Source organism: Hippocampus guttulatus, chromosome 2 (genome assembly GCF_054856545.1).
Source record: "Hippocampus guttulatus isolate MCC_2025c chromosome 2, RoL_Hgut_1.0, whole genome shotgun sequence".
In the NCBI taxonomy this organism is placed as follows: domain Eukaryota; kingdom Metazoa; phylum Chordata; class Actinopteri; order Syngnathiformes; family Syngnathidae; genus Hippocampus; species Hippocampus guttulatus.
The window spans coordinates 33,221,126-33,243,851 of record NC_141262.1 but is presented as its reverse complement, the minus strand read 5'-3'; the positions used below and the strand labels follow the sequence as shown (position 1 = coordinate 33,243,851).

At 43.1% G+C, this 22,726-nt stretch overlaps 2 protein-coding genes across 5 annotated transcripts; one reads left to right on the top strand and one right to left on the bottom strand.

The window, feature by feature from the left end:
* Positions 1-1,141: 1,141 nt before the first annotated feature.
* rmnd5b (required for meiotic nuclear division 5 homolog B) lies at positions 1,142-12,814 on the bottom strand. 4 transcript variants are annotated; one of them, XM_086105767.1, is made up of 11 exons: positions 9,770-12,814; positions 7,359-7,416; positions 6,195-6,393; positions 5,971-6,113; positions 5,765-5,902; positions 5,575-5,675; positions 4,930-5,096; positions 3,923-4,088; positions 3,712-3,814; positions 3,480-3,634; positions 1,142-2,619 (listed from the first exon to the last, which is right to left on the bottom strand). In XM_086105767.1, the coding sequence occupies exons 3-11, from the start codon at positions 6,331-6,333 to the stop codon at positions 2,556-2,558; spliced, it is 1,176 nt and encodes a 391-aa protein (XP_085961893.1). In that variant the 5' UTR covers positions 6,334-6,393; positions 7,359-7,416; positions 9,770-12,814; the 3' UTR covers positions 1,142-2,555. The 4 variants fall into 4 exon arrangements, with proteins under 4 accessions (XP_085961893.1, XP_085961892.1, XP_085961894.1 ...); XM_086105766.1 differs by lacking the exon at positions 9,770-12,814 and adding an exon at positions 7,918-8,001; XM_086105768.1 differs by lacking the exon at positions 7,359-7,416.
* LOC147209641 (uncharacterized) lies at positions 10,956-19,037 on the top strand. Its single transcript, XM_086105764.1, has one exon. It carries the CDS (start codon positions 10,956-10,958, stop codon positions 18,681-18,683), a length of 7,728 nt encoding a protein of 2,575 aa, XP_085961890.1. The 3' UTR covers positions 18,684-19,037.
* Positions 19,038-22,726: the final 3,689 nt, after the last annotated feature.

Genomic DNA, 22,726 nt, shown 5'->3' with positions numbered 1-22,726 from the left:
AGAGTGCAAGAAAAAAAGAAAATTCAGAAAATATGTACTTCACTTTAATATTGATCCACAGTTTGCGCAATTTATTATTGATGCAAGTTTACAGGAACGTAATTCTTCTCACCTGAATTAACAGCCACAGCGTAGAGTACTGTAATCAAATTGGTGAGTCAGCACTTTTCTTAAATAACTAAACTTCATGGTACAAGGTTGTCAAGTTCCATAATTCTTTCTACAATAAAAAATACTAGACATTTTAAGGAACAATTTAATCGAGTTCTACCAGGTTCTTCAATAATAAATATGTGATAATAAAATTCATTGTGAATCGTAGTTACAGAAGAAGGCCATCACATTAGACTATAACTTATTAAACAACATTTAATGATGAACATTCATATTTTGGAGCAAGACTGTCAAGTCACAATAATTTAGTCGTGAAACGTAATAATAAATGTGTATTTTATGGAACATGGCAGTACAGTTCCACTGTAATTTATTATTCCAATTGGAGAAAATGCAATAATATAATATTAATGCTCCACAAGAATAATTCATAACAAGAACGTGACAAGACTGCAGTATCTCATATTTAATAACATTTTTAAAAAAAATCTAAAATGTCACGGTGGCAGTCGCATTCTTATTCCTACATTTTCAATAAAAAATAAACATGTTTTGTATTCTCTGCAATATATGTCATAGGGAACTCTAAATAATACTTTGTGTACTTTTTTTCTCTAGCATAACAGGTTTCAACTATTTTTTTTAAAGTTTGACCTATAAACATTTTGCGCAATACAGGTTTTAACATGCATTATAATTCATAGCTATGGCATTTTAGGGGGGGGAAAACACTTGTTACTGAACCTAATCTTTGATTCAACACTATTAGTCAATAAATTCCGATGTCAGTATTGTAAAATCGATATTAGAGGGCAGATGCAGAATCGGCACAAAAAAACAAACAAATAAATATTCTAGACTTGTTTAACTGCATCTCTAACAAAAAAAAATGCAGTTAATATTTGGTGACCCAACTTGTTATCCTTTCTCAAAATTGTCAGGCCTCCCAAGGATTCACACGTTTTCTCATCCCGAAGGGGGAAGAACGGGTTTCTGTGGTGTCACAGTAATTATAAGCCTTGCCAACTTGCCTGGAATATAAAGTTTTATTTCTGATGCCAGTAAATGAAACATGTCAGGTTAAATATTTACAATAAACTCGCATCACATACAGGAAAGCAGGAAACGCAGACAGACGTGAGAAAGCCTGCCTGGACTCTAGAAGCGATGAATGAATCGCAACCAAAAGAAATCTCAAAACACACACACACAGAAAACAAAAAATCTTGCTTTGCTCCATTTTAAATAAAATCAGTGTATGCAACACTGAAAAACAAATTACCCATTAAACTATATATTTTTTATGTGTGAGTTATGCTGGTGCAGTTCTTGCAGAGCTAATGAGCCTCACTGATGTGAGGTGACATCACTACTTCCAGGACACTGGGAACATGCATCAAGATGCCACGGAGCACTGTAGGACTGCCGTAAAGATCTTTATATTTTCTTCTGTTCATTTCTTTAACACTAGCTGTGTGCTGTGAGCATGATGAGCCCTGAGGATTTTTTAATGATCCTTCTATTGTGACTCCTTAAAAGAAAACCAAACCTATATAGCAGATGTATATATATCGGGAATATATTTAACAGCGGTCACGACAATCCAGCAGACCTTCTCATCCACAATGAGTAAAGCTGAATCTCGAGCCTCCGGGCAGACCGCACGGCAACCGTCGCACTAGTTCACACCTCCAAGTCCCATGGCGTGCCAGCATTCAGCTACGCGGCGCATTGGCGAGCTGTTAGTTGTGCTGCACTAGTGTCTATTAGGCATGTTCGCTTGGCTATTTACTTGACATTGGGCTGCTGCGATGGAGAAAGAGAGCACATTTTCACAGTAGCGCATATTTCCTTGGTGTTGTGTTTGTTGAATACACACATGGAACATAACAAATGGTTTCTACAGGGGGGTTGCTGGTGCAGTTTGTGACGGAGGGAGGTGGGCTGGTCGGTGTTGTTCCATCACCGATAAGTGGATCTGATCAAAGTAGTACTTGAGGCAACAGTCTCACTTGAGTTGTACTGCACATTTGCTCTAAAAGGTCAGATGCTTTGCCATAAAAAAAAGGGAAAAAAACAACAACAGAAAGAGTCTTTTTTTCTCAGAAGCCCACTCAAAAAAGCCCAAAGAACAAACACTATAAATAATAATAATAATAATAATAATATTTCAGTTGCAATCAAGTTTGATTGAATGATTCTCAGTCAGTGGCGCTGCTTTGCGAGGACCTTCTCATGACTCGTCGTTCCACGGCAGGTCGCAGTGGGACGCTGCATTCTACTGGGTGGCTGAAGGTGTCCCATGAGGACCGGGATCGAACCTTAATGCTGACAACGGGTCATGGGCCAGGGACAGAGGAGGCGGGCCGCGTCAAATGCTCCTGGAAATGCAAGCCGCTCCAAGGAACTTCATCCTCTCGCCCACCCAGGAGTGTACGCTATCAAAAGTAGATCTGCTTGGCATGTGAGGGATTCTGCTCCATGGGGCAGTACGGGCATTTCAACCTGACAAGACAGAACGACAAAGCAAGCATGTAAGAATGACAATATACATGAACAAAGTCAACACAACCCTGTTGAGAGAAGCAGGTTTTTCTGAGAAAACTCAATGCAGAGATACAAGAGGTCATACACGGGGGTTCCTACACATTTCAAAATGTCATACCTGTTCCAGACCTGAATTTATTTTACAGACAATTTCCGTTGAAAATTGATTGTCATCTTGGGAAATAGATGTGCATCATTCGGTTTCTTTATAAGCCATTATGCCATCCCTTAATTTTGTACATGGTCAGGGAAAAAAAACATACTGTAGAGGTTCATTTCTGTCATAAAATATTCAACATTTTGCGATTTACCTACAGGGCTGACAATTGAACCCCTAGCTAGAGAGAAGTACCATGTCTGTACCTGTTTGTTTACATGCAAGGACAAACATGTGCTTGGCCAATTGGAATGCCTTTTGAAAGAGTCCACTGTTGTAAGGAAGAAATAGTAGTAGAAGTAATAATCATGACCAGCAATGGGCAACTTGATACAATAAACGACATCTGAATTTGTATAGCGCTTTTACAACAGCTGCAGCTGTAACAAAGCACTTTACAGAACATGCACTTCAAAATGAACTACCAACGGTTCTTGTCAAAAATAATCAGCGTTCTATATTGTTCTGATATTTTCGATTCGCTGACCAGAGACTGCCCACCGAACAATTCCATATTATACATATAACAAATATAAGGACAAATGAGAGTTTTAAATGTGTTTTCAAAGTACCACTTGGAGTAATTTGGAACTTGACAAAAACATGGAAATTTATTTATTTACAATTGATTACAAATTACATGAAATGAGAGCTGACTTACTTCCCAGCGTTGGTCAGTTTATTGAGAGCATCTCTGGAGATGACGTGACCACAGATGAGCTTCATTGGGGGGTTGCTCTCTGAGGTTTGCTGTCTGAGGATGGGGCAGGCAAACACCGAGTGGTACCAGCACTTCTTGCCGAGGTCAATTTCAATCTAGGGCAGAGGCGGGATTGACATTAGCAGAAGACTGGAAAAAAAAAAAGAAAAAAGGAAAGGAGAACAAAACTTACAGGCAGCTCATCTTTGTGCGTCCAGACACCGCTGCATTGCCTCTGCTCAATCACTTGCTTGATGTTCATCAGCACAGGCAAAGCCATGCAGCCTGAAGCGAAGCTGAGGGGAGTAAAGCATCGCGGCGTTCATCATCCACCGCGTATAAAACACGACATGAAGACATCAAAAGCTTAATGTCGTTAGCACCAAACGGAGCAGAGGACTCACCTAACACTAAGAGGAGACTCAACAGAGAGGCCCAGTAAAGCACAGGCATCTCTGGTAAAGATATTACAAATCTCCGCCCACTGATTGGTTTCCAGCAAACTACGGTATGGAGAGTTCTCAATGCCGTGACGAAGGTACACCAGGCTGCCCATCAGGATCTGAATATCTGCATGTAGAACACAATATGCAGACACAAACTAAAACAACTTAAAAAAAACTAAACATTTAAAAAGAATACTACAAAAAAAAAAGGAAACACGAGCTGTTTGATTTGCTTTTTCTGGGCCAGCATTTGCATTTTTCATGTACATGTGCACAGCAAGGTTATTAGACTTTTGATTTTTTCTTTTTTATTACAGTTAGTTTTTACTTCATTTTGACTTTGCTTTGTCAAATTCAGTTCGTTGGAATTCATTTTTACAGATGGTTTGTTTATATACTGTATGTATGGTCTTTTTTTGAAAATGGTTCATTTGAATTTAGTTTAATAGTTGTGGTACTTGTTTTGGGTTTTTTTTATCAAGCGTAGTGCAACAAAAGAAAAAGCATGAAGTATACCACAATTCTCATTACCTTTTTTCTTCCGCACAGCTATACATTAATATCAAATTTAATATGTTTAAAATAAACCTTAAAGCCATCCTTGAGCCATTTTTTATTGCTTTAAACGTGTACTATAAAGATGGGGATACTGGTGGATTTCTTCACACAAGCACGGGGCCAAGCATGTGCCATTGCTGTTGTTGTTACTTGCACTATGCATTAAGTCCATGCGGGCACAAAAATTGTCAATGCGGTTACAAAAATTGGGCTTCATAAGCCCTTGCATGCAGGTGCGGAGGAAGATATTTACGTGACATGGACGAATGTGCAGTCTGCACATTGAGTATACAGTATATGTATCACCATGTAAAAATATAACAGTGGCTAACGGGAAAGTAGTACTTAGGATTGTGATGAGAAGAGATGTGTAAAAAAAATGAGTCTTTCACTGCCCTCCGCCTTACCTCTCTGGTGCTGCGAGGCAAAGGGCTGGAAGTGCCTAGCGTACTGTAGCGCCTCCATCTGGTTGCTAATACCGCCGTTGAGCAGGCTGATGAAGTACAAGCGGTGCAATTTAAACTCTAAACTGCTGTTGAGGTCCAGAAGACGTTGCCGGTTTGTCACTGCCCACCTAAAGTCAAGCAAAATAAAAGTTCTCAGAGTCAATAATGCTCACAGCTCACTTTGCGGCGTGCATTCTACTCTTGTATCCAAGACTGCACTGAGCAGCTGGGAAAGAGATGTACCGGTATATGAATTTGGCCACTCTGTTACGGCATCTCTGCAATATTTTCCATTCAGGTTTCTATGAATGGCATCACATTTTTAATTTTTGCCAATGCCAGTCCTCTTCTCTGGTGAAAAGCCACAGAAGTTAATTCCTTTGAAGCTCTGTAACAAGTTTGTAAAGTGTTAGCTTTAGCTGTGTTGAATGCATGCCTCCACTGACCAATTACATTTCGTGGCTTGCCCTGCACACCGTGAGGCACACGGGAATTGTTGGAGTGGCATTCGGTTGCGCTTCTCTGTGCATGGCTTAAATTATGTAGAAAAAAAAATCAATAGAAAGATCAGGTAGGTCCAAGATGATGAATGTGCAGCCAACATACTCGAGCGCCGGCCTTAGGTTCTGCATCCTCAGCGCTTCAAGGATCCTGTTGAGCTCCAGGAAAGGCTGCTTCATGCTCATATCTATAACTACACCCGACTCCTAGAAAACAACACACTTGTGAAACGGCGGCTCGTGAAGAACACATGTCACGATACAATAATAGGAATGATGGAGCTTGGATTCATTACCTGACAAAGATCTTCTGCTACACTGAGCATGCCTTGTCTGTATAAGTGCTCCACTATGGTTTCACTCAGGTGTTTTTGTCTCTCTGGAGTGTCCCACACAGTCTCCGCGACCACAGCACTGATCTCTGCATCAAAATTCTGGAAAGGCAGGTAACACACATCTAGCATCTGTGTTTTCGTGAGCGTAACCAATCGCTGCTCTTTACCCTGTCGATGGCTTTGCCCACTTTAGATACACTGCCGTGAATGTCCTTATGTCGAGAGGCTAGCATCTGGACAGTCTCTTTGATATTCTTACAGCACTGAGCCATAGTCTGAGACAGCACTGACAGATCTCCGTCTTGGACCCCTGCAAAAGAAAAACAAGTCAAGAATTAGAGAGAGAGAAAAAGACCAAGAACGTATTCAACGGAAGCTCTGTTTTCCTTACCAAATGCAACCAGCTGTCCTCGTATCTCGCAGACGCTGCGCAGGAGCTCGTCCAGCCTCTCCTCAGACTGGTGGCCGTACATGACGAAGCGATGGAGCACTTTCTCCAGCTCCCGCTCCACGCATCCGCACTGTTCCATTGTTCACACGCGACACATACACATACACACATACACACTCTCACGCTCCCAAAACACCACCTAAGAAGAAAAACAAATGGTTCAAATCTAATTTATATCCATTTCATCTTTACTTTATAATGTACTGTAGGTGCACATGTTTTCGAATTCCAGCTATGTTGTTTTTCACTCAAGTACACCTCCGTCCATCTATAGTGGAACCTACACAGGGACATGGGTGAACATGTGTTCTTCAGTGATTCAAAATACAAACAATACACCTTGTCTTAATTGTATAAAAATTGCTAAAAGTAAAAATTACTTCACTAAATTGACCTATGCGCTCTGGCTGACTACCATTGTTTCTCTTATATCAGGATAATTGTCTTGTCTAGTTTACAGTAATCATCCTTTGAGTTAATCAAACAGGAATTATAATGTGTATAGCCAAACATTTGAATTGAATTGAATACAACTTCATTGTCAAATGTGCTGTACGTATGTGTAACATACAGCACAGACGAAATTTCTTCCCTCACAACATAAAACATACTTAACAGTCCAGTCAGTCAAGAGACATGATGAAGCAACTTGGATATGTTAGACTTAAAGTTGTAAGAATTAGGACTGAACTACAACAACAAAAATTGAATTAAAATCGACATCGTAATATCTTAGAATGTATTTTTCAAATCGCAAAGGTGCTTATTGTGTGTGTGGGGGGGGTGGGGGCCTTCAATTCAATACTCGTCTTTTTCCTCAACATTCATGACATTTTACACGCAGGTATACAGGGATGTGTTTGATTTAAAAAAAACGAACGGGTTGCAATAAAAACAAAAATTGTATTTTGGTGCATGGCCCCTAGTAAAAACCTGCATCATATGTTGACATTGATTGAAAGTCACGAAGCCATCTCCACAGCACGTAGCTAATCTTGGGTACCAATGAACAGATACGTGTATATTTTGTGGCAATAAAATATTTGAGTTTTAAACACGGCGAGCTAGAAAAGGGGCAATTTCAACTGCTGGTGTTCACATCACCTCTTTTGCAGTCTACGGTCAGGCCTGGTCGGTGTTAGGTCTTGAGGCCTTGTGTTTACTAACGAGAAAACGGAGAAAAATCGCTTTTAATCGGCGGGCAATGTATGAAATTGCAACACTTGGAAATTGGTGAGTCTAGAAATGCTATCACCCTTTTGTAAGAAGATCTAGAACCCGTTTTGACTTATTGTTTGTGTGCGAATGTGCGTTTAGTCTAAACCAATTTCTTACACAATCCTGGCCGACGTTAAAATCTAACCTACGTTTCCATGTAGTTATTTTTTACAAGTGAGACGAAACACATAGTTCTCGACAAATACATGTTTTAATATAGAAACGTGCAAGACAACCCGTCGTTAAAAAAAGACCACCCGTATCAAAGCTAGCCATTGCTAGCAGCTAATTTGTTAGCCAGCTGCTGAGTGACTTGACAAGGCCGAAAATGACTCGACAGGGATGGACACGTAGCCAGTATTGTTCGTTAGTCGTTTCCCCAGCACCTAACTTATATACAACCGTGACGAGTTATGAAGACACGTTTTAAACGAAACCCACTTACCGATCTGGATTAGTTAGCAAACATTAGCGTAGCACTTGTCTGCAGTTGTTAGCAGTCCGAATGCGGATGTTCCTGTGTCGCATCACGACTTTACACGATCACTTCACAGTAAAAGTCTTGCTAGTGCAGCCACTTTTTACGTCGAACAACTTCGGTTTCGTTCACCTTCATAAAAGTAGTCTATATTTGTCATGTGGGTCATTCCTGGCCGTTATTAATGAATATATAAATATATATCTTTTTTTTCTTTTTTTTTTTACAAATATGTCTTACTATAGGGCAGTGAACGACTGGTTAGTTGTTTGTGTCCAGGCCCGGCCTTCCTGCGTGATGCATATGTTCTCTCCGCGCCTGTGTGGGATTTCTCCGGGACGCGCGCGACGCTCGTTAAATTACGCGGATCATACGATGGATGCTATGCATATCACCCACACATGACATCACAAGTGTCACTCAACCCCGCGGAGCCAGACCCCCCCCCCCCCCCCCCCACTTCATTTTATGCGACCCGTGGAAGAAAATCTTGTGCGTCAAGTTGCATGATTCTATTAAATCCCTACCGACATTTCTTAATGCCATATTTATATAAATAATAAAATTAAGTTGTTGCAAGCGATGTTTGTTGCCAAGCCCCTTTTACAGGAACTTGAACAATACTGTAGTTGAACAAACAAATATACTATCTGATTTCAAAACTAGTGATCCATCATAGTTATCCATCAGTTGTGTACAAGTAATAATAAAAGATGAAGCATTTATTTGGTTTCATATTCGTAATGGTCCTCTATTATCACTGTAATTGCCTTTTTCCATTTCATTAATATAAATATATATAAATTTGTGTAGATTTCCCCAGTGTGGGACTAATAAAGGATATCTTATCTTATCTTATCTTATATCTATGCTAAGAAGAACTATTTTAAGTAATTACGACATGTGAAGGTTACAAACAGCTTGAGGCATGCTCAGTTACTGCAGTACTTGGTGTTTTTTGTTTGATTGCCGAACATTTTTGTGTGCGGTTCTTTTGTTTTGGCCACTTAAACAACCGTTTGTGTACGGTGCATCGCCACACTGCGCCAAGGTATTTCGCCAAATAACTGGATAACAATGGCAAAGAGCAGTTAACGGGACAATCAACAATGCATTACAATGGCTGACTGGTGACTCGGCATTCTGTAAATGACGTTACTTGCCGGAGATTGCCGAACAAAAAGCATTTTCATATTAAGTGCGTCGTGACGGGTCTAATCAATGACCATGGGTGGTTTGCAGGAAAAAAAATAAAAGTATGCTTGAAATTGTTTTAGCTCTAAGTATTACTCAACAAATGGTATGTCAAGTTTATTTTACACCTGACCTTTAAATTCCACTTCCTAATGAGTATATAGAATTGATGGTAGAAACTGATCTAAAGCTGTTGTCTTAATGGTGTCCATTGTCATACTATTAATGGGGGCTCTTGTTGCAACCTCTTGATTGGACAGGGGCAGAGTAGACAAAAAAATCTTCCTACTGAACCTCCCACCGCTGAGTGAAATCATTGAGCAAATGAGTTAATATTGACTGAGTGAGCAATTGTGGCTTTGGCTGCAGTCAAATATTTTCCATTAGCATGTGTTGGATGACCAGGTGACTGCGATTTATAGCTGATCTCTTGAGGTGTTAGGGGAGAGACAAGTTTAGTCAAATTGAGAGAGTCATATCCATGCAATCTCATGTGGTTCAACATGGGTTTTCTGCCAACATAAATAGATGCTTTGACCACCTATTGTCCCATTGGTTTCGTGTGATGTACAGAGCACTGCTGGCAGTCAAAGATCCAGACTGTAAGAGACAAATGTGTACATACCTTGCTCATGTTGCACAAAGGCAGCGTGCCCGAGCAGCCTGCGTGTGGCCTGTCAAAGTCGAATACACTGCAGCCACCTTTGACCTGTCCTCCCCCCACCTAGATCTTGAATCTATACAGTCACATATTCACATTTAATCTACAAGGTCAACGTTAAGGGAACGCTCGAAACACTTTAGTGAAGCATTTGGTCGGTACAATCCGCTTTGTATTATTTGCTTTCCCATCTTGCTCAAGCAAACAGCTAAAGCAAGAGCTATCAGTCTCCGATAGTATGGTTCTATATATAGACGGGCCCTGTGACTGAGCTGGAACTAGGTGTCAGATTCCAGTCCCACTCATCCGTCCTGGCTGGATCAGCACCTGCTGCTAACTATAAACCCACCCTGCTCAGCGTTCAAAAGAAAGCCAATGCCCACCCGCACAGCTCAACTTGGAGAAGAAAAGTGAGGAGCCAGCATAGGCTCTGAAGGCACTTTGACCAAGGCCAACTCAAAAGGGAGGGGCAGAAAAGAAGACGGGAGGATGCAACGTGCCGGCAAGAGATGCCCGCGTTGCTTTTTTATATTGAAGCCTGACCCACCCCACTGCATTGCTCTGAAGCAGTGAGGCTCAGTCACATTTGGGCTCAACAAAGCTGCTCGTCCTCACTTGTTGAACTCTGAGACTCGAAGAGTGCCGTGGATTTAAGAGACACTTCCCCGGATCACTGGCAAACATTGCTCTATAGACCACCTTAATGCCCTTTGGAAAATACCAATCTTTCTTTCCTAAGGTACAGTATCAACTATTTGCTGCTACATTACAGTAGTGTATTAACATGGTAACTTCCATTTTAGTTGCAAGTAATGAGAAAAAAAAGGACACTTATCCGTTATACAAATCTGTTCAAACAACTTCAACAAAAATGAAAGCCATTTTCAAACGCTCTTTGTATTTCAGACCACATGAAAATTATTAATTGGCAGTGAATGAGAATTAATATATATGAATTCAAAAGAGCAGCAATCAACACAATGATATTCCCTATAAGAAATCTCTTCATGCTGTATGTCTGTGGTCATAAAATGTGAGTAATCTTATACACCATCCCGGTGACACCGTCTCATTTCCAGTCCAGGAAGAGAACCAAAGGCAGAATCGGAGACAGACTGGACGGCCAGACTTCAATGCTTGTGGACTAGTGATGGACAGCTGGACTCTTCAAGAGGACAGCTACCCATTGCTGCGCAGTATACCTCGCACGCCTTTTTCCTTGTACAGTCGGGACGGCACCCCTAACCACATTGAAATTTTTGACATTATAAGTTCTCCGAGTCAACGCGGTGCCATCTCTGAGACCACTTGTTTGTGTGACATATTTGGGGATGATTGTGAGTCACCCTCGGCCTCCAACAGTCCAGCCGTCGGATCATTTGTCCATTCCATGACCGAGGTGGAGAGGATAACGGTCACATCGCCCCTCGTGGATGATTTAAATGACTCCTCAGGCTCATACCACACAGCACCGGGCTCCATTGAAGGAGAAGGGGGGTCTGACGTCCCAACAGAGAGAATTTATAGCCCTGCACTGCAGGGTGAGTCCACTGAGTCCCAGCAGCCGAAGTATATCACAGTGAAGGCAGCAAGCCCTTCATCTGAATGTGATAATAGCGACTTTGGGGAGAATACCCCTTCTCTTGGACACAACAGCTCCTCTCTCCTCTGTTCACAGGAATTAGTCCCAGTTTTGTGTGATTCCTCTGTTGAGACAAGATGCTCACCCTCATTACTTCATCCAGAAAGTGAACAAATGAGACTTACTCCTGTGTTAAACAGTACACGAAATGACAGCGTGTCCAGCTTGTCAAGCCAATCTCTAACTCCAAGTCGTTCCTGTGAGCCCATAAACTGCACCATCTCATCCTCCTCAGAATCAATCAACTTCCAGTCTCAGTTGCAAGAAACAGAACCTGAGCCAGAGAGTGCACACCTTAGCAAAAACACCAGTCCATCACGTGGCACCACACCCACTGATTTATCTTCTCAATCTTCAAATTTAGAATCGAGAGCTGATGTTTCATCTAATTTGACTTCACCAGGATATACAGAGTCCCAGCCAGAAGAAACACTGCTCTCCTCTGAACTGAATTATAGTACCTCCTTACCTGATGCTCGAATGTCATCTCCTTTAAATGAGTTGAGCGGAACGGTCTCCCTGCCTGATGTTTTGACCAGAGGCTGCAGGCCAAATCTAGAAATAGAAAACTCTCCCCTTAGCTCTGAGTTGACTGAATATCCCAACACAACAGAAATTGAATTTAAAAGTACTGAGTTTGGCCCTCCCATCCCAACAGCTTCCATAAGATACACACCCTCCTCCCCTGTTACAGCATTGAGCCCATATCCTGTGAATGGTGCTGTTGTGCCTGAATTAAAGCACACCTCGCTATCGCCTGACCTGCAGAGTGCACCGTCAGTACTTCACACAAGTGGGTCAACAACCTCACCTGGACACTCAAGGCCGAATTCCGCGTCTTCTGAAATAATCACCAAGGCCTTTTTACCTGTGATTAGTTATAGTTTATCTCCATCACCTGGCATCAGGAGCACCTGTTCTTCCATTGACAGCACACACACAGCTCCTTCACCTGAAATCAGGATCACAGCATCCTCACCCGAGGTTGAAAGGAGAGATTTCATCTCTGAAGAGCAAACAATATCGGAGTCTTCTCTTTTTGAGTGTGCCCCAACGAGGAGCATCAGTTCCTCGTCTCATATTACTGAGATATCTGATTCCGTTGTACTACACGGGGAGGGAGATACTCCACCGTTTCCCGAGCTCTGTCGTCTCCCAACCCCTGAGTCTGATATCACACGTGCATGTGCATCACCTGCAAGACGGAGCCCCTCCCCTAGTAGAGCAAGGACACCACAAGACTCCTCTCCTGGATCAGGCTTCCCAGGCTCTGAGCTCCAGGCTGAAGTATCTCAGTGCAGGTCGCACACATCTTCACCTCAGTCAATGTGTTGCACTCCCTCACCTGAACTAACATACCAGAGCCTGAATTCTTCACCTGAGCTCAGAAATAGAGATCCATCACCTGCTACACCCTCTCCAGTAAACAGCTCTAATCAACCTTCGCCTTTAGTCATCTGCTCTGAGTACAACACCCACTATTTACAGCCTACTCCAGCCTTAGAGACATCAGAGGGATTTCACTCCTCCTTTCCCAACCAAAACATAGAGTTGCAAACACAGAGCTTTCAACCTAAATTTGAATTGGACAAAGAAGATAAAACATCCGAAACGGAAAACAGTTCCCCAGTTGTCCCAATTCAGTCGCAAGTATCTAATCCACCTTGCTCAACTGAGGAGAAATTTGACCAGACATCAATTCAACAACACCTAAGGGACAGACTTACACCAAAGGAAATACCTATTGCTGGTTTGGTGTCCTCGTCTGTGGAAAATCAAGGCGCTGGGTATATTAATCATTTTAATAGCCCGAATATTAAAAATAGGTCATTTCCACCTCAATTTGAGTTTACTAATAATGAGATTGTTCGCCATTTTCCGAACAAGGCAAAATCTCTGGAGAGAGAAGAAAAACGACTGAATCAACACACACACAATTCATTTAAGTCCAATTTTACGTCTGATCATTCAGGACAAAAACTTGTTGAAAGAGCAAGATTTGCACAGAACATGGCCCACCATATAAACAGAAGGAAAACTCCCTCTCCCCCATTAACCAGATTTACCCCTGTACACATTATAGAACCTGAGAAACCACGCCGACATTGGCAGAACAGAGCCGCCCCTGACTTTGCAGCATCCTCACAGAGTGGTTATTTGAAGAAGACTGTGACAAATAGGGAAAGTCCCGATAGTGTCCCTCCTGGTAATAATAGTCAGCCCCACGATGTCCGACTTGGGAAGCAATTGGAAGTGGAGAAGAAAGTTGAGCTGGGGGAGAAGAGAGAAAGGCAAAGGGAAAGTGGGATGGAGAGAGAAACATACAGGGAGGGGTGGGAGATTGAAAAGGGGGAGGAGTGGCAAAGGGATGCCAGTTACAGAGGGGAACAGGTTGAGCTGTCATTCAATGACGAGAATAGAAAAGAGCCTGTAAGTCGCAGTACAGCCCCCACAAGCACAGAAAGCTCTCAGGGACTGCCAACACCGCATTCCTACTCAGAGGGTTTGCTTGCCACCAGACAGCCACAGGAACAGCATAATCGACTTAAACTTGCTTCTCAGCGAGACAAGAGAGGTGGTCTGACCAGGAAACTTCAGAATCCTGCACCACAGAACAAGTTCAGTCCTCGATCGGTCACAAACAGGCCTGCCCAGAGTTCGAGCTCTAGCATGGGAAGTGAGTTGGATGAGACAGACAATGAGGTGAAGTGGCTCACAGATGTGGCTTTTCGTAGCCTGTCCAGCCCCGATGTAGATTACCTTGATGTGTACAACTCCAGTTACCGATCATCTGCCAACATCTCCCAGCCTTCTACTCAAGAGAGCTCAGCGGGGATCAGTGGTGCCTGGCCGACCTATGCTGATTTCAGGGGTTCCGCTTCAAAGCTGGACAGTGATGATCTTTCATTACAGCAGCAGTCCCTGTACCAGTCAGAAGGAATTGATCCGGTCCGCTGCTATGAGATGGGTAGCTTTGAGTGCATAGATGTGGCTGTGGAAAGAGAAGACACTAGGAAGGTCAGAAGAGGAGTGCCGAAGAGACAGATTCAGTTGAAGAGAAAGGAGAGCGCGGATCACAGTATTGAAAATTCTGCTGAGGGGATCGATGGGGAATATAGTTCTGGACTTCCTGCGATCGACAACAGCCCCTCGCTTGAAAGACATTCCAGGGAGGCATTGTTGAGACAGCACAGTTCACCAGCAGCAGACCAAGAATTCTACGCTCCCCAGCATAGCTCTGATCCTGAGCATAATGAAAGAAAATCCAAACTTAAAAAATCAATTTCTCTGGATGAAACATGCTCTAAGACAAAAATGGCCACTTGCCTAATCAAGAGTGTTTTGTCCAAGAAGATGCAAAGTGGTGATAAACAATCTGATGAGCCGGATGGAGATGAAGTGAACCCCACTTTTGGCGGAAATAACACTACTGAGGAGCCCCAGGAATGTGACAACTTGAATTCCTCTCTATCCTCTAACTACAATCGTCCCTGTGAAGTGTTTCCGATGAAAGGGGAACAAAGAGATGACTTCAGACCAACAAAGAACTTTGCCAAGAAATCCAACAACAGGCCAAGCAGAAACAGCAGCAATAGAATTTCTAACCTTTCGCCCACTGACAACCAACTGTGGGGTTCGCAACAGGGCAATACAACTGCAGCAGCATCCGAAATAAGATCCAAACTTAAAGTGCCATTGGATATCTCCCAGTCGAGAGGTGGAATACAACAGATAGATGACGGTAAAACACAGCAAGGAAGAGAGGGAGGCAACTCTGCAAATGCCAGTGCTGGGAATATGCAAGTTCCGTCTGCTACTGGAGCCTTCAGCACACAAGCCAGGATGACAAGCCAATATCAAGCATGTGAAAACACAGAGGTCCATAAACAAGTGCAACAGGGTGACAACAGTTGCCACATGACACAGGAAACGGAGGAGACTATATTTGAAGGGGGCAGGAAAAAGAAAGCCTCTCTCAATGTCTGCCTTACACCTGAGGCAGAAAAAAATCGAGACACATCTTCACCAGATATGCATTTCGGACAGCAAGAAGAAAAGATCAAAGAGAGCAACGTGGGCCCCAAAACAAAGGAGGACGAAAAGAATGAGAACAATAAAGCGAAGGGCCTTATCCACAAAGTTAGAGACGTCAGGAAACTTGTAAAGAATACATATAATCTCTCCTTCAAAGCGACCAGTCGTGCATCGCCCTCGGATATTACTGACGAAAGGATCGAACATTTGAATGAGACAAAAAAGGATGGGATTAAGGAGGATTCAGAAGAAAAGCTCGAGGGACCTATAACAGAGTTATGTCAGGACAGGACAAATAAATGTGTGGTGGAGAGGCGAGAGGGGAAAGATGAAAGCTTGTCTACATTACGCTCACCTCTACCGAATGACTGGAAGCCTCTATCTCAACAACACCCAATGCAAATACAATGCAAGGCAGTTTGCTGGAAGGATGACAAAACTAAAATACAAAACCATGAAGACTCAGAGAACCAGAGTGGCCAAACATTGGGCTCTGCAAACAGAGAGCAAGAAAATAACTCCCTTAAAATAGACACACAGTGGGGGGTACAGGAACCACCAGCTAGTGGAGCATCTACCAAATTGTGGCAACGTGATTTTAATATGGATGCAGAATCACCGAAGGCAGACAGTGATGACAAGCCTGTTCCAGTGAAAACAGACAGAAAACCTCCCATGCTCGGAAGTCACCCCAAACTTTACAGTAAGGAAAGAGGCGTGTCCACTGCCGTTGTGTTGATAAGAGATGGATCCAGTCAAGCAAAGACGCGTGCACCACTTACTCCGGAAGAGGTTCCCACCCTTCTCCAGGCCTCATCTTCACCTGAGATTGTAACCAATGGCAGCACCCCAAGTAGTAGCAGTCACTCAGTTTCTATGTTATTAAAGGAGAAAGGTTACCAAGCTGACATTGGAGCAGTGGTTGGTGATAGCCAGAATACAACGGTAGGGAAGGAGGTCCCGCATAAACATGTGAACTGCTTGGAGATTCCACTTCAGACGTCCTCATATGATGGAGCTGAGTCACATCGAGAGAAGACATCCTCTGCTTCATCCATTGTGCCGAGCCCTTTGTTGCTGTTGGACCATATAGATAAACCCGCAAATACCAGAGAGGACGAGGGGGCCCGCATCAAACAAAAAACAACCACCTCACAAGGAAACCTACTGGAGCACTTTTCAACTCCTGACAAACAAATGGAACATAAAGATTTTGAAGCAGTGAAAAGACAGGACCCAACTTTCCCCCCAAGGTCACCTGCAGTAAGACAATTCAGACCTCAGCCAATTGAGGTTAAGTCCCTTTCTAAAGAGACACCAAAGAAAGAGCTGACCAAAAATAGCCCGACAAATAGGCCGCAAACCATCGAAGTTAAATCGATTGCAAAAAATTCCAAAAAGCCAGCCGTACCTCCAAAGCCAACTTGCAAATTCAAACCTTTGGATTTAGGAGCAAAGACTTTTGAAGCACCTGGATCAGCTATTCCAAACGTAAAACCTCAGAAGGAGGAGAGGCCTCAAACAATAGTCGTGTCATCGCCCACAATCTACAGAAAGATCCCCAGTGAGTCCTCCGCAACGTCCAACCAAACAAGAAAAGTAGCCGTCTCTGCTGTATCCAGCTTTAAACCCCTCCCGAGCAAAATAACAGCAACGCTGTCGAGTGTCACAAACCAGGCTACGTCATCATCAGACAAAGATGCTTCCAAAGGTCAGCTGCAGCATCAATGGACAGCGCCTGTGAGATCCGCACATGTTAGAACTGTAACATCAGCTCCTTTGCCGGGTGTTATCTCAACTGAGGGTTCCAATTTTGATCCAGGAGCTAAACAAGTGACTGAACTATCGTCTACAGGAGGCATACATACAAGCTCGCCTGCTGTTGTGGAGCCAAACACAGATGGAGTACCTGTGACAACATCTTCAAACAATTCCAAACCACCTGCTGCGTTCTCTACAACACAAGCCCCAAGAGACACACCGCAGCAATACCGTGGATCATTGTCCACCGAACGCACCCAAAGGGCCGTTGACCCACATTTTTATGCCTCAGATGACCCTCCAAGCTACGATGAAAGAGAAAGCTTCAGTCCCCTCATGCCAGATTTGACTCACCGGCGTTCAAATCGCTATCACAACCCCTCCTACCCTCCTTGTTCCTGTACAGCTGGCTGCCCTCCTCAGCCAACTTTGCCCCCGCCTGCACCCCAACACCACAATCATCGCCACAGCCCACACAACCTCACCCCAACAGCGCCTCCACACTCCCCAGGTCATGTGATACCACATCAAGCCCCCCAGCCTGTCGTCTGTCCCCACCAGTACAGAGCAGATCCTCAGCCCGTAAATTTCCATCCCAGCTCATCACCAAAGTCAAGTGCTTCCGGGCCAAGCCAGCCTCCCACCACGTACCCACCTCCTCACCAGCCTCCCCCATGTCCTCCCCACCCCTCGCCCATGCCGATGGACCGCCCCATGCCCACTGACCCCCGCCGGCTCGCTCCCCATCGATCTCCCCAGCAGCAGCCAGCAGGCATGCCTGGTGCTCCTTACAGTGATTCTGGGCACAGCCACTCCCCTGGCCTCGCTCCCATGGATCCTCAATACATGTGCGGGCAGTATGGTTCTGAGTATGGGGGTGACACCTCCAGTTTGTACTCAGAGAGCAGCTATGGGCCAACACCTCGAAGAGTCCTCTTGGATCCTGAAACGGGAAAGTATTTTTATATCGAGGTGCCTATGCAGCCCTTGAGGAAGATGTTGTTTGACCCAGAAACTGGCCAGTATGTGGAAGTTCTCATCCCCCAGCAAGGGATGTCTCACTCAGGCCTATATCCTCCACCAGCAGGCCCATACACATCTCTCCACAACCCTAATATGTACGGACCCAATTCACAGTACATGCCCTATGCTGCTCCCCCTCCCACCGCTCATCCCCAGCCTCAACACCAGCCACCTCGATATCCTGAGGCCTTATCTGCAGTGTCAGTTCACCCAAGTGCGCCCAGTGGCAGCTATAGGAATTGTTCTGGTCAGGGATCCAAACCAGATGCCTCAAGCCATGCACCACTGCACCAGAGCTACCTGGAGGGTATGTATTATCTTCCCACAGGGATGAATGCAGGCTCCAATCCCACCCCACCAGTCTACTACCATAAACATCCACCCAGCCTTCCCCCATCAGGGGGGAAAAGGTCCTGAAATAGCGGACATGGGCCGCCTTGCTGGAGCCTGTTAAGTTTTAAATACACACTGTATAAAGTAGAAGCCTAATGTTAGCTTGTAATGTTATTTGACTTTTCATGTTGCAATTGAAGACAGCAATTCAGTATGTTGTTTATCCACTGCCTCTTCTTGTCTTTAGAGCTGCTATATTAGAATAAGAAACCGTTTTGAGATAATACTTTTCAAATATTATTGCGGGTGAGGAGCTGATATATTATCCACAAACGTTGTATTTTTTTTTTTTATACAAACGCTATAAGTTATCTTGCCGAAGTTCTCTCGTGAAACATAATCACTGTGTGTACTTTAACAACAAAATGTCTCCTAAAATACTGGAAAATGCTGTTGTAAAAGAACCTCAGTTGCTTTGTCATTGCATTTCCTTACAAACACAAGACTGAATTGTGTGCATGATGTCAACAATGACAATGCCAATAAAACATGCCACATACATACGCTTCTCTTTTTCACTCATTCTACTTCACATCTCAGTGTCTATCCTAGCTGACTTGGGCTGGTTGGCATCCAATCGCAGAGCACATATAGATTAAAAAAACATTCACATTCACCTCCTATGGACAATATAGAGTCTTAAATTAACTTAACAAGCATGTTTTTGGAATGTAGCAGGAGGCCACGATACACATTCACATGTATAGATAGATCGATGGATGGATGGATGGATGGTTAGATAGATAGATAGATAGATAGATAGATAGATAGATAGATAGATAGATAGATAGATAGATAGATAGATAGATAGATAGATAGATAGATAGAGAAAGTCAAGTAAAAAGTGAGACCCATACATTATACAGTTCATTAACAAGGTAAATAATTGTCACATAGGCTGGAGTGCTTAATTTCTATCCAGTATTAACAATAATTTGGGGTTTCCGTTAGCTTTAATCATCACAATTATTTTTAAATTGTCCTGAAATGTTTTACACTGACGTGAATCAATATGACACATTTAATCGCAATTTCATGTCATTAAAAACGTCACGCCTTTTACTTTTGTAATTGAACCATGAAAATAAAAATAAAATAAAATCCGATTATTTGTTAAGTGAAACTCCAACATTTAACGTGAATCGATGAACTTGTAGTTTGCGTTGAGTTACCGATGTCCTTGGAAATTATACTTCATCGTCAGCGGTGGCTTTGCATCACCGTCAGTGTCATTGAGGGACCACTAGAGGATGCCACAGACCAATAAAACTTGTTACGATAGCCCATCATGTTGAATCCTGTTTAAGGCGGCAAATCTTTCGTGAGAAGCCTCAGTCACCTTTACGCACGCATTTATTACTCCCTGCTTGAAACGTGACCGTGGTAACTGAAAGCAGACGCACAACTTGGGTCTCGACTTTGATGCGAACGAAAGATCCGACCAGGACGTAACAAACAATACTGGAGTTGCGACAAAAAGTACTGGTCAGTTTTGGTTGACATGGAGGCATTAATCAAACAAAATTTAATTATTGTAGTTGTAGATTGCAGTGAATTAGTTTTGTTGAGTACATTAGCGATTTCTCACAATAATTATAAAACAGATAAATATCAATTGGCCACACTTTAGTATAAATATCTGCCAGTGTTCACATTTTGAAATAATCACTTTCATAATATCCCTGGAGTGTCTAATCACTGGTGAGCTATATTTGGAATCGCCCGCTACTCATGTAGTCCTTGAGGGCTCACCAGTGCCCACGGGCGCCATGTTGGTGACCCCTGATAAAGACCAATGGGTAGACATAGAGCAATGTGTAGAACTGCACTGTATCGTAATTGGATTTTTATTAATTATTTTAAGAAAAATATATGGAAATATGATTATCATTATAAGAATTATTATAAGAACGTTTTTTATTCATACAATATAAATAAACTGTAATGACAGAGTTAAATAAAATGTTGAAACAAATAACACCTGCATGGAAACCATTGTGAACATAATGAACACAGTGTTTGATTCATACCTCTCTGACAGTGTCCATCAAAAGTGATCATTATTATCTTTGTCAAGATAGAATTTTGAAAAATGGCTCCTCGTTTTCACTTCTGTGTCTGTCTGCTGCTACATGATGCAAGGCTGACCCAACTTCTGAATATAATTGAAATCAAATTTGACTTGTAATTTATGTTTATGTTGCCTTTCCTGATAATATTACCTAGCGAATAAACTTTGATCCAATCTGTCACAACGCTGTCTAAGGTTCAGTGGAAGCGCAGGTCTTTGATCTTGTGCCAGTGGTGTCACCATTTAGATTACAGGAACCACACCTTATGAACACAGACTGTAACCTACGGCAGACACGCCTTGGTGCACAATCATTTCTAGACACACACACACACACACACACACACACACACACACACACACACACACACACACATAAGCATCACTTTGAATTCTGCCATTCTAACCTTCATGAAAGCATTTACAGTACATTATTGTACCGATTTGCATTGTAATATAAATTATGGAAATCAAAATGTTCGTCACTTCTTTATGCTGCGTTGTGACGACCAGGTTCTATTGTGTTTGCCCTCCGCCCAGTTCGGGGGCCACCTGTATTTGGACCTGCTGGAAATTTTGTCAACAGGACGAATGGAAAAGTCGCCTGTCCACATTGTAGCTCTGCTGTCAGGAATGTGAAAACGTGTAGGTGGCATGGGCCAGGCCGTAGGATAAGAAACCAGTTTTCAGAGATAATCGGACGTTTGTGTAGGTAGCTGTGTTTCCCCGTGTTTTTCAACAATCTCCTGCTTCTTTTGTGTGTGTAAAACCCCAACTGTTGATTACTGTATGGTTGACTCATAGTGATGTAAAGTACCCTCTTGTCATTTGGTCTGTCTGTGATGCGTTCTGTGATGTATCAGTCACAAAATGACATCTCCACTGAATAAAACGGGGCTGTGAAAAAATTACAGGCGCATAAAAAAAAAAAAAAACAAGCACCCCAGGGCTGTCCGGCTCTGACAGTCAAATGGCGCCGACATTCCTCCCAATCAAAATCTGTGCTGGTACAGCCGTGCTACAGAGAAAGCGCAACCACCAAGCACAGATTCTTCTCCTTTCATGAAAGTCATGGCCAAAAAACGCTGAAAATAGTCCACAACAGGTCCACACGACGAAACAACAAACACCATGTGACAAAACAAAAGATGAAAGCAACAAAAAACAACAAAAAGCAAGGCTCTTGAAGAGCACTTGCCGATGGCTGCCATCTTGGGGGGGAGGGGGGGGGGTAAATAAATAAATACTTCCTGCTTTCAGTCTTATTTCAAATTTCCACAGTGTGAAACAACAGCAAGATCGCCATCTCATGCCTAGCAGTGGAATTACACCATAAATTAACGCAGCCCACAACAAAATAGGGGCTGTATTCAAATTCACAGGCTGGGTCCTCTGAAGCCTGCATTATTCAGCCTTCTGACGTCACTTCCAGCACGACTCGACCGCACGTGGTGTCCAACTTCACATTAAGCCTGTCCAAATTTGCCATGGAGGCTACATGAGGAGGAGCTGTTGAAGGCGTCGAAGGACCCAGCCTGCTAATTATCTTTGTTGAATTTGTAAACCACATGTGGTCGAGTCACGCCGGAAGGGGCGTCATGCGGCCAAAAATGCATCCTTTGGAGGATGCAGCCAATGAGGTGGCAAACAGCGGAAGTTATGACTGTACAAAAACAAAAATGCACTAAATAGCGGACCAAAAACCCAGAAATCACGATGGAGCGGCTTTTACTCAGGTATTTAAATTTACTATTAATTAGTACTACCTATGAGTCACTCACAGTGTGGTGGCTTGTTCACCTGACTTTCGTGTGGGCAACCTGAGTTTAGTTACCACTCGGTAACCCTGTGAATGAGTGTGAATGTTTGTTTGTCTCTCGGTCTGTCCCTTTAATTGATTTATAATCAATCTCGGGGGTAGTCTGCCTTTCTCCCTAAAGTCAGTCAGCTGCACCCTCAAAAGAACAAAGAGAAAATGGATGGGTGGAAAATTGTT

Excerpts from the sequence above, each read along its gene's own strand:
- rmnd5b (XM_086105767.1), bottom strand. The coding sequence starts at position 6,333 with ATGGAACAGTGCGGATGCGTGGAGCGGGAGCTGGAGAAAGTGCTCCAT. Across the intron at positions 5,097-5,574 it reads AACCTAAGGCCGGCGCTCGA|GTGGGCAGTGACAAACCGGC; the intron begins GTATGTTGGCTG and ends GCTTGACTTTAG. Across the intron at positions 3,815-3,922 it reads GAGTCTCCTCTTAGTGTTAG|CTTCGCTTCAGGCTGCATGG; the intron begins GTGAGTCCTCTG and ends TACTCCCCTCAG.
- LOC147209641 (XM_086105764.1), top strand. The coding sequence starts at position 10,956 with ATGGACAGCTGGACTCTTCAAGAGGACAGCTACCCATTGCTGCGCAGT.